The sequence below is a fragment of the Piliocolobus tephrosceles genome, chromosome 19, assembly GCF_002776525.5.
Source record: "Piliocolobus tephrosceles isolate RC106 chromosome 19, ASM277652v3, whole genome shotgun sequence".
Classification (NCBI taxonomy): Eukaryota; Metazoa; Chordata; class Mammalia; order Primates; family Cercopithecidae; genus Piliocolobus; species Piliocolobus tephrosceles.
Genome location: NC_045452.1, coordinates 37,096,648 through 37,108,101, shown reverse-complemented (window position 1 = coordinate 37,108,101; position 11,454 = coordinate 37,096,648). Strand labels below are relative to the sequence as shown.

The 11,454-nt window shown below is 52.1% G+C and overlaps 1 protein-coding gene across 1 annotated transcript in view; it reads left to right on the top strand.

The window, feature by feature from the left end:
• The first annotated feature begins 3,069 nt into the window (after nt 1–3,069).
• The window catches only part of UMODL1 (uromodulin like 1), a 66,790-nt gene continuing 58,405 nt past the window's right edge, over nt 3,070–11,454 (top strand). Inside the window, exons 1-2 of the mRNA XM_023192012.2 lie at nt 3,070–3,145; nt 7,524–7,766. Coding sequence (XP_023047780.2) covers nt 3,070–3,145; nt 7,524–7,766 — 319 coding nt within the window. The remainder of the gene's footprint in view (nt 3,146–7,523; nt 7,767–11,454) is intronic.

Genomic DNA, 11,454 nt, shown 5'->3' with positions numbered 1-11,454 from the left:
CATGTGTGAGTGTGGGCATGTGTGAGTGTGGGCATGTGTGAGTGTGCGCATGTGTGAGTGAGCATGCGTGAGTGAGTGATGTGGCATATGAGTTTGTGTTTGTAAGCGTTAAGTGTGAACGTGTGTCAGTATGTGTGTGGACTTGTGTGAGTGTGTCTGTATGTGTCGGTGCACATGTGAGTGTGGATGTGTCTGTGTTTACGCCCAATGTGAGTGCATGTATGTGAGTGTCAGAGGGTGTGAATGCCTGGCATGTGTGCCCTGAAAGCCAGCATGGCACACCAGTGACCTCCATTGGCTCTCCAGCCCTTGGATGCTGTGTGGGGGATGCTGGCCTTTCCGCACAGAGGCCCTGAGCGAATCTGGGGCTCTCTGCTGGATGGACTGTGGACGACACACCCCGGCAGTGTCAGACCTCTAGTGCTCGAGAATACTCTCCCTGTTGGGTTACAGTATGGGGTTGTTTTTCTCCTCAGAGTGTTTACATGGACAGTGCAAACTTGGAAAATCCCTCTGGCCATCATGCAGAAAAATATGCATAAAGGATAACTGGAGAAAAATTCCTTCTGTGGACAAAACACAGACAGAAACACACACACACACACACACACACACACACACACACACACGGCAGAGGTATCTTTCTTTGTGCCTCAATGAAAGGGAGGTTGAAGGAGAGACCAAGCTAGAAACAGACTGTTAATTTTGAGACTTTTTTCTTTAATCATTTAACATAAAGAGACAGCATGTTACAATGACATTTTATGGACTATTGTAAATTATTATGAAGTCCTCAATTGGTAAAACATCTTGACTTTTTTCCCCTGTCTTGGGGTCTGTGGTTAAATCATGACAGACCAGCAGTGGAGTGGGGTGTGAAGAACTGCGGCTTGAGGCTTGGACAAGTCTGGGTTTAATCTCTTGTTTACTGACTGTGTGACCTTTCTGAACCTGTTTTCTCACCTATGTAATAGGGACAAATGACCTATTTCATAGAGTAATCATGAAGATGAGAGACAATGATGCACCAAATTGGGTTTTAACCTGTAACATTATCCCTGATTAACCTTGGTATTTTATAGAAACATTCATACATTATAGTAGCAAATATTGAGATGGTATATACAATATAATACACATTCATCTTGCATTTTAAAGTGTTCAGATTTACTTAAATTGTAATACTTTTAATTTATTCTTTTAGTGTTAATCAAATTTGACTGTTTTGAGTATTGTACAATAGCTTTAACATTTATTCTTTTCCTATGAAACCTTTTTTTTTTTTTTTGAGACGGAGTCTCGCTCTGTCACCCAGGCTGGAGTGCAGTGGCGCCATCTGGGCTCACTGCAAGCTCCGCCTCCTGGGTTCACACCATTCTCCTGTCTCAGCCTCCCGAGTAGCTGGGACTACAGGCACTGCCACCACACATGGCTAGTTTTTGTATTTTTAGTAGAGACGGAGTTTCACCTTGTTAGCCAGGATGGTCTTGATCTCCTGACCTTGTGATCTACCCACCTCGGCCTCCCAAAGTGCTGGGATTACAGGCGAGAGCCACTGCACCTGGCCAAAAACTTTTTGTAATGAGCCGATTCTGCGTGAAGCTTTTGGTTTTCTATAAAAGCTGCTGTGTTCCAAGGACACCCGTGGTACACAGCCCCTTTTTGTGTTCTTGTCATAGCATCTGACTTTTAGTCATTAGCCAAACAAATGCAGCAGTTCATCATCTCAGAGATTAATCTACGGAGAATAAAAGAGGTAGCGTCGTTGGTGCGGGAGTCAGGCGAGAAGTTCCCTTCCGGAGGAATTGTTTTGTATCTAGAACACCAAGGAATTATGCTCCTGAAACATACAGCCAGGATGAATCTTTGTTAACTCATCGGAATGTTTCCTCAGTAAAATCCACAAGATCTTCTTCATCCAGTGTTAAAAATTAGGCGGCTGAGGCAGGAGAATGGCGTTAACCCAGGAGGCCGCGGAGCTTGCAGTGAGCGGAGATCGCGCCACTGCACTCCAGTCTGGGTGACAGAGCCAGACTCCATCTCAAAAAAAAAAAAATTGGGCTTCAGCAGTCAACACCAAGCAATAAGAGGCAATCAACAGTGCGATATGAAAACATCATGAGCTTGAAAGAACTTAACATGAAATTTAGAAATCTATGTCACGTATACCATGATGGTTACTGAAATAAAACATCAATCACCCATATTCTTATCACTCCTCAAAATGTTTTCTTCGCGTCCCATGGCCCTTTCTGGAGTTTTCTCCATGCTTATATAACTGTACAGAGTTGTCACTTTCATGGAGATGAAATTGCGTGCGTTGCTGTTTTGGCTTCACGTTGTTGAGTATTTTTTTATGCTACTAAAACTTCATGGTGAGCATTTCAACACCCGTGTAATGCTGCATCCAGATGCTCTGTAATAATTACTCTCCCGTTCTCCTGTGGCTGTTCAATTACATAATTTTCCACTTTAAGTCATAATAAGTAACGCACATCCCCGTGACCACTGCTTCGTGCTCTCAGCCCAAGCTCCAGGAGGAGAGGACTGGGTCAAAGCACCTGGACATTTTTGTGACTTTTGAACTGCATTGTGGAACCGTGTGAAGGACACTTTTCTCAATGTGATGTACCACTTTGATTTGACGCTGTTTTCTCCTGCCAGTTCAGAATGATAGGGTAAGAGAATACTCTGTGTTGATGGAAAGACTCAGATTTGGGTCTCAAATGTGTTTTCTGCGTAACAACGAGATGGGATCCAGTGATGCGGTCTGGGCTGTTGGGTACTCACTTTTCCTAAAAGATGCCATCTGCTTGGAGCAGAATAGGCTGTGACACGCAGGAGCCCCCAGGGAAATGGCGACGGCTGTGGTGGCTGTTAAGGAGCAGGTATAAGGGACTGCTCCCAGCGGTGCTTCCTCTGAAGCCATTGCCACCTGCAGCAGCACAGGAGACAGAAAGGCCCTTTCTCCGGGTCCAGGCAGCTCAGGCCCCTATGTGCCCTGGTGTAGGAGAGACCCAGGCTTCTTGGTAGAGGCCCAGAGCCCTGCGCTGCCACCACTGCTGGATGATGCTCAGGACCTCGGGGCTGGCCCTGCTGGCTCTGGTCTGTGCTGTGGGCTCAAGCCAGGCCAGCGGCTTCACAGGTGAGGGGTCTGGGCTTGGCATGGGCAGTTCTCGAGGAGGGAGGCTCCCTGGCATGGGTCTCACGAGGGCAGCCCCCTGCTGAGACCTAGGTGGGTAAGGATGCCTCTGCTTGAAGAGGCAACATCTGTTCCTTGGTAGACGAGCTTTTCCGTAAGCGCACATGGTAGCAGCTGTGGAGGTGGGGCAGGAGCGCCAGGTAGGGTTTTGGGAAGAGGACTCCCTAGTGGGAACCTGTTGCTGAATCACCGGGGCGTTCGTGGGGGTAAAATGCAGATTCTTAGCCAGCAGGTCTGGGGTGCAAGGCCTGGAACTCTGCATGTCTGTGGGTGATGCAGATGCTGTGGGTCCTCAGATCCCACTGAGAACAGTGAGCTCCTACAAACGCAGAAGAAAGGTCTCCTGAACCTTGCTGCATTCAAGCCCTCGCTTAGAGATAAAAAAAAAAAAAAAAAAAAAAGGAGACTTCGTCTGGGCAACATCATGAGACCTCATCTCTACCAAAAAAAAAAAAAAAAAAAAAAGCCAGGCATGGTGGTGCACACTTGTGGTCCCAGCTACACAGGAGGCCAGGATGGGAGGATCGCTTAAGCTTGGGAGGTTGAGGCTGCAGTAAGCTGAGACTGCTCCACTGCACTCCAGCCTGGGCAGCAGAGCAAAACCCCCCTGATAAACAAAGAAAAGCCACAATACAAAAAAAAAAAAAGAAAGGGAGACCCAGAATGGATCAGGGACTCGCCCGGGCCACACAGCTCACAGGGCAGAGTCACCGCAGGAGCCAGCGGCTGCACCAGGGCTCTGTCTGGAGTCTTCAGGCATGTGGCGAGCAGAGCAGCTGCTAAAAAATACGTGGGGGTTCTGAAACCCCAGGATCCAGGGAAATGGGACTGCAGAATTTTAAAATCGTTTTCCTCTTAAAATCTGTCTTATTCCGTTACAAATTTAAAGGAATCCATTCTGTTTCTAAAATCCACTGTTTTTGTACTACCTTAAAGTTTTTTACCCTGAAGCAGGATTTTGCTTTGTGATTTGTGAAATGGATATTCCCATTGGAACAGGTAATGTGTAGACCCCACAGTTCAGATACATAATGGGTGGGAATCCTGGGAAGCTGGAGAAGGTCTTAGGAGGTGTTTCCAGAACCCCTTGTTGTAGATGAGGACACGGAGCAGAACCTCAGCAACCCCACATGTGCCCACCCTAATCTTGCCCGGGTGCCAGAACTGCCTTCACGGGCATGGCCCCACTTCAGCCTTCTGCTGCCTCAGGGCATGGCTGTTATTTCACAGATGACAAGAGGGGGGCACTGGGAGGGCATGACACAGGTGCAATCACACAGCAGTGTGTGAGCACAGGTCCATCTGACCCCAGGACTCTTGTCGGCCCCAGAGCATTAGGCTTTCCCACGTCTGAGACCGGAATCTAAGACCCCGCGCTCCTGTTCTGATGGCCCTTGCAGGGCTTTGCAGAATGGCAGAATCTGGTAAACGCTTTCTTCTCTGGGCTCTGCCAAGAAGCCAGGCTTGGGATGGCAGATGACCTCAGATAAAATGTGAAAAATAGAACAACTCCTGGGTTCCACAGGAGACGAGTGTGTGTGTGTGTGTGTGTGTGTGTGTGTGTGTGCGCCCTCGCACATGCAGGTGTGCGTGTGTGTGCAGGAGGGCTCTGCTGCGGACCAGCTGAGTCCATGTAATGATCAGGTGGGGCCCTGGCAGCTCTCGAGAGACCAGGAGCTGCAAGTGTCCTTAATGTGGTTGGCATCTCTGCTCAGGTTACTATGAAAAACACAAGCTAGATCCACCCTGCTAAATTCTTGGTACAGGAAGTCCTTGGCCTTTGCCTTGCTCAGCGTGGTCACTGAGTAGGTGAGCGCGTTCCTTCTGGCCATATTCCACCGTTCCTCATGCAAGTCACCTCTAGGCTCTCAGCCCAGCTGTCCTGGTCCGGGAAGCTGATTTGTCCGGTTCCACCCCGTACGACACGGACCTCCCGTTCCTTTGCAGAGCTCACGGTAACTACCCCACTGGTGATGGCAAACAGCAGGTGGTCCCCATCCCTAGAGGCCCTGCTGAGCCCGCAGGGTGATTTGGGGTTCAGCCCCCAGAGGAGGTTGTGGCTCCCGTCCCTGTTGCTTGTGGAGTGGGGTTGCTCTGCGCAAGCGTGTGGTCCAGCACCTGTGTTCTGCCCAGAGCAAAGCTGCAGCCTCTTCCCTCACCTGGTTTGAGGGCCAGCTCTGCCCTGTTTCTTCCTGGGGTGAGTAACAAGCCCCCGGAGTCCCACTTTCTGCACACTTATAGGTTGCTGTGAGGTTCAAGGAGGGAATCTTCAGAGATGCTGCCCCAGTGGAGGGAATAAGGACAGCATTGGTTTTGTGATCATTTCTGCCCCCATCTCTGTGTTCCTCCCCAGAAATCAATCTAGCTACTCATTGAGGGAAATAAACTGTAATACTGAGCCCCCACCTCTTGGCTGTACAGTCTAGTAAAGCTTAGAGCTCAGGGGTTGAGTGTCTGAAATGCAAGCACTGTATGTCAAATCCTCCGTTCATTAGGCACTGAGAGTCCATATACTCAGAGTCCCCTGCTAGGTGCCACAGGGGAGCTGGAGAGGACCCTTCAACATCCTGTGTTCACTGGCTAGGGCTGCTGGAACAAAGAAACAGCCCGAGCGGCTTAAACAGCGGAAATGGATTCAGTCACAGTTCTGGAGGCCGGAAGTCTAAGATGAAATTGCGGGCAGGGCTGGCTCCTCCCAAGCCGCTGCAGGAGTCTCTGCTCCGGGCCTCCAGCTTCTGGGGCAATCTTTGGTGTTCCTTGGCAGTAGAAGCACCACCCCAGTCTCTACCTTCTTCTCCCTGTGTGCCTGTCTGTCTCCACATTTCCCTTTAGCATGAGGGCCAGTCATATTGCATTAGGGCCCAGTCTAATGTCTCCACTTTAACTTGATAACCTCCAGAAGACATTACTACAGATAAGGTCACATTCTGAGTTACTGGGGTTTAGGACTTTAATATACGAATTTTTAGAGGAACACAATCTATTCAAATTAGGCAATAGGGTTCTCCCGGGGAGATGGGAAGCCCAGGCACACGTCAGGGGATGTCCATGACAAAGAGTCTCGTGGTGAACGTCATGGGGCCAGGGGTCTCGAGAACGGAGTAATCACGTTGATGGAGGGGTGATGGGCCTTGTGTACAGGAACCAGGCTCTGGTGAGAGATGCATGGGGCCCGATATGGTAAATCTGATGCTTGTCCTGCAGCAGGGGTGACTGTGCCTCCTCCTAATCACAATGGTAACAGCTGAACAGTTGAACTGGTCTTTTTTTTTGAGACGGAGTCTCGCTCTGTCGCCCAGGCTGGAGTGCAGTGACATGATCTAGGCTCACTGCAACCTCTGCCTCCTGGGTTCAAGCAATTCTTCTGCCTCAACCTCCCAACTAGCTGGGATTATAGGTGTGCCCCACCACACCTGGCTAATTTTTTTTTTTTTGAGAGGGAGTCTCCCTCTGTCACCCAGGGTGGAGTGCAGTGGCACAATCTCGGCTCACTGCAACCTAAACCTCCCGGGTTCACGCCATATTCCTGCCTCAGCCTCCCAAGAAGCTGGGACTACAGCTGCGTACCACCATGTCTGGCTAATTTTTTGTATTTTCAGTAGAGATGGGGTTTCACCGTGTTAGTCAGGATGGTCTCGATCTCCTGACCTCAGGTGACCCGCCCACTTCAGCCTCCCAAAGTGCTGGGATTGTGGGCGTGAGCCACCACGCCCAGCCTGAGCTGGTCTTTTATCATCAACAAACTTCTCACATGTGCTTTAAGTACCTGCTTACTTATCTTCCACCTCACAGAAAAGAAAGCCGTCTTTGTCATGTCCTGGCCACAGTATCCTTCAGTTTCCACTGTGGTGGGAACTGCTGCTCGTTCACTTCCCATGTGGCAACCTTGAGGCTCAGGGGGACGAAGAGATAGACGTGCATGAGATTCTACGGCCTGTGGAATCAGCCCACATGGAGCAGAACAAAGGGACATGATCTCTAAGCATTGATTCCAGTGCTGTGCTCTTTCCTTCGTATATTGGCTGTGAGACCCTGTGCTTCAGGAAGCGTGCGTGGGGCCCAGGTGGCACCTCCTCCTCGGTCACAGCGGCTTTCTTAGCAGGCCAGGCTATGTTGATGCTTTATTCTTCTGTGCTCACTCATGCAACAGCCTTCCTGGTGCACTAGCAGGCAAAGGCCGGTGGAGAGGGCTGGTGGGCAGCTTCGGAGAGGCTATGGGAGGTGTGGTCTCACTTGCTGTTGCAGAGGGACGCCTTGCGGATAACCGCTCGCATGGATCTAATCCTGGTGTTCTCAGTCACCTCCCTGTTTGCCTCTTTAGAAAAAGGCCTCTCCCTGTTGGGCTACCAGCTGTGCAGCTACCGTGTGACCCACACTGTGCAGAAGGTGGAGGCTGTGCAGACGTCCTACACGACCTATGCATCCTGCGGTGGCTGGATCCCCTGGAGGCGGTGCCCCAAGACTGTTTACCGGACCCAGTACCTGGTAGTGGAGGTTCCCGAGTCCAGGAATGTGACCGACTGCTGTAAGGGCTATGAGCAGCTTGGCCTCTACTGTGTCTTGCGTGAGTACTGTGTCTTGCGTGAGTCCAGGGCTGCCGGGCTGGGGCGGGGCCACCGTTGACACCCATTGGCCCGGAACTTGCTAGATCTTCCAGGAGCACGGTTCCCAGCCTTGACCAGGCAGCAGGGTTATCGGCAGGGCTTGTCCCTGGCCCCACTCTCAGGTTTCTGAGTCCGTGGGTGGGGGTGAAGTACAAGAATTTGCCCTCCTGACAAGTTCCTGGGTGACACTGATGCTGCTGGCCCAGGAACCCCACTTTGAGAACCTCTGTTGTTCTCAGAGGGCCCCAAGTCCTCCCGCTTCTCAGTGCAGTTTGAAAGCTGCTGTCCTGTAGGATGCTTGGGGTCAGTTACTAGGGTGACCAGTGTGGTTAGGCCAGGCCAGGGTCTGAGCCGTTGGGAGGGGGCGGGGACTCAGGGCTCAGCCTACTGACACGCAGGTGATCCCTTTCAGGGGAGGGGTGTGTGTGTGTGTGTGTGTGTGTGTGTTTAGTGGTTGCTAATTTCGAGTCAATACCAGATCTGCAATGAGTTTCTGTATAGTCAGAAGGTCCTGCCTCACACCCCCACTGTGGAAGGACATGGGGGGGTGTGGCTCCAGCTTGGTGTTGGCCAGGGTCACTGAGACACAAGGGCTGTGGCCTCCAGAGTGCAGAAACCACCAGCTCCTGGGTGCCCCAAGGGGGATCCTACAGGACCCATCCTTGTGGCCTGAGACCAGGACACCAGCAGAATGGAGCGCGGACTCCCCAAACCAGGGTGCCTGCCTCCTCCAGAAACCAAGGGCCCCAGGTTGCAGAGTCTGGGGTCTGCATAGACCTGCATGCTGGGCCATCCTGAGTGGGCCCTCCCTCAGCCCCCAGTGCGATTTCACAGATGACAGGGAGAGTTGACGCTTTTCTGCTGCCCTGTTCAGAGGGTCAGGCACAGAGAGGGCCCAATGGTTTCGGGTGTTCTGTTAACAGGCACACTCCTCTTTCAGGAGTGTTAAAACAATACCACCATGACCAATACCTCCATCACGAAGAGAAACCAGGCGGGGCCAGCTGACCCCAGAGCAATGGCCTTCTGTACTCCCATTGCTTCCCTAGAGGGCCACCGGCAGGACAAGGCTATGCCTTGGCCGTGCTGCTCAGGTGCTGGTCTAAGGAGACCCTTCCTGTCCTGATGCCTGGCCCCATTTCCACTTTCCCTTTCTCTGAGGGCCACACACACAGAGGGGCCTGCTGAGCCACAGTTGCTGCTGTCCCTGCCCTGCAGGCAGCCTCCACTCCTAGTGGATGGCGGGGGCCATTAGGACACAGGTGCTGATGCCACGGCACCTTGGTGTAGAGCTTGTGGACTTTGCAGCCAGGACATGCCCTGTCCTGTCCTGTCTTACCTGTGGAGGCCACACCTCTTCCTACCTGTTGGCATTGTCGGGACTAGTGAGGGGAGGAGGCCCTGGGGGAGGCCGATCAGCAGCCCCTTCCTGCCCCCTGCTCGGCAGGGCCACACCAGCCCCACCCATGCCCACCATCACCTTCTGTAAGAGACCCTGGCCTGCTGCAACAAACAAGTTAATTCCCTCCCAGAAGACAGGGAGGCCCCTCCCCACCACCTGCCCTTCATCCTCCTCCACAGAACAGGCTCCAGAAACTGCCTCTTGTGGAAATCAGCCGCATTGTTAGAGTGTTAGCACCTTTAATTAGGGGCTCACCAGGGCGATGCTTTTGCAGTCAGGGAGTCCCATGGGTGAGAGTGGGCTGCCATGGGGAGCTGCAGGGAGTGGAGGGCGAGGCCACAGGGAGGGATGTGGGGCATGAGGGGAAGTGGACTCACTCTGCGGGCCCTGAGCCCCTCAGTACGTGGCCTCTCAGGTTCTAGAAGGTTCACTCTGGTACAGCGAAGAGGGGGCAGACCTAGAAGGAGGAAGGAAGAGAAGAGGGAGGGGAACAGGCATTACCTGAATGCATTCTTTCTAAGAGGCCAGGGCAGGAGACCCTCCAATCCCTCAGGCGCCAAAGGAATAGGCATCCCTGGCTTTGCAGGTGGAGATCCAGGCTAGGGTAGGCCCGTGCCTCCAGCACCATGGCACATCTCTGGGAAGCCTGGCTCGGGACATGGACCCGGGGCTCTCTAACCCCCAGGCAGATTTTTGGGGGTTTACCAAGCTGCACTTTAGTGTAGAGGAGTTTGTGGCATTTGAATGCTGTGGCTGTGGCGATTGTGGGAGGAGGAACGTTTCAGGGCACTGAGGACGTGGAGTTCTTTCTCAGAAAGGTCCCTGCCTGTGCCGGGGCCTGGTGAAGGGCATAGCCCACGAGGCTTCTGCAGCTCCTGCTGTTGGAGGGCCTGTATCCCGTGGGCCTCCATCTCTTCCCAGCCCCAAGGTCGGAGACATCCCGCTGGTAGTGTGAAGGTGCCTGTGGTGGGCAGATTTACACCCCGGATTTTGGCAGCACAACCTTCTCTATGCTTGCACAGCTCTTTTGATCCAAGCCGCTTTTTCTGGGATGCCACACAGCAGGTTGACCCCTTGGAGCTGGACGTGAGATGGTCCCAGTAAGTGACCTGTTGAGCACTGCAACTCTGATTTGTACAGGATGAAGCAGGCCTGAAGCTGGACCTGGCAGATGTTGGAGGCACCTGGAAATACTGGGAGGTGTGAAGGGCAGGAGATGCTCCTTCCTCTGCAGCGGGGCCTCCAGGTCGCCCGAGTGTGGGTGACTCACACCTCAGCCGCCCGGGGGTCTGCGCCTCAGAGTCCCATCCCCCAGACTGGTAAAATGCCAGACGTGTTTCCTCCTTTCTCCTCCCACTCAATCATGACTTACGCAAAAAAGCGAAGGGAAGCATCCACGCACACGTGATATGATTTTCAGTGACTTTTTCAACTTTTTCATTCCAGCATTTGGAACGCAATGACACCTGGTGCCTTATTTTAAGTTTTTAAAAATATAATTACAGAAAGGAGTACATGAGCCCTGCAGAAAATTTGGAAACACAGAAAAGAGGAGGAGGAAACGATTCCAAGCCTGCTGCTCACGCATAACCACCTTTCACATGTTCTTTATCCGGGGCAGACATTTCACAAGAGGGTGGCCACTGTGTCCAAGACATTTGTAGCATGATTTTACCACTCAGCAATGTATCCACAGCAGCTTTCATGTCCATAAACATGACTCCACTGCATGCTTTTACAGCCACATGGCATTACCTCATACGCACATCAGCATTCACTGAGCAAGTTCTTGCCAGTTAACATTCAGTTGTTTCTAATTACTCATTAGCATACATAATACTGTGATGAACAGTATACGGTACAAACGCGGCTGTGCACAAGTTGGATTATGTGCTCAGGATGAATTCTGAGAAGTGGAACCCAGCCTCTTAGCCGTGCTCCCTAACTTCAGTGACACCCCAGTTCTGCACAGGATCAACCTCCTGGCAAACTCAGCCTTGTTAGGCAAATCCAGGACCCCACGGGACCAGGAGACTCCCCAAAACTTCTTGTCCTCGCAGGCTGATGACCAGGGGCCCTTTGGTGAGAACCTCCTGTCCTGACCAGGCGAAGAGGCGCTGAGGAAGGAGGAGGGAGACAGGAGCGACTCCTCCCCAGCTCATCCAGTCCTCAGCCTTGGGAGCCTTGGGTTTTACTGCTCAAACAGAAAGCTCCCCTGTTGCCTCACTGGATCATGACTAACAGTG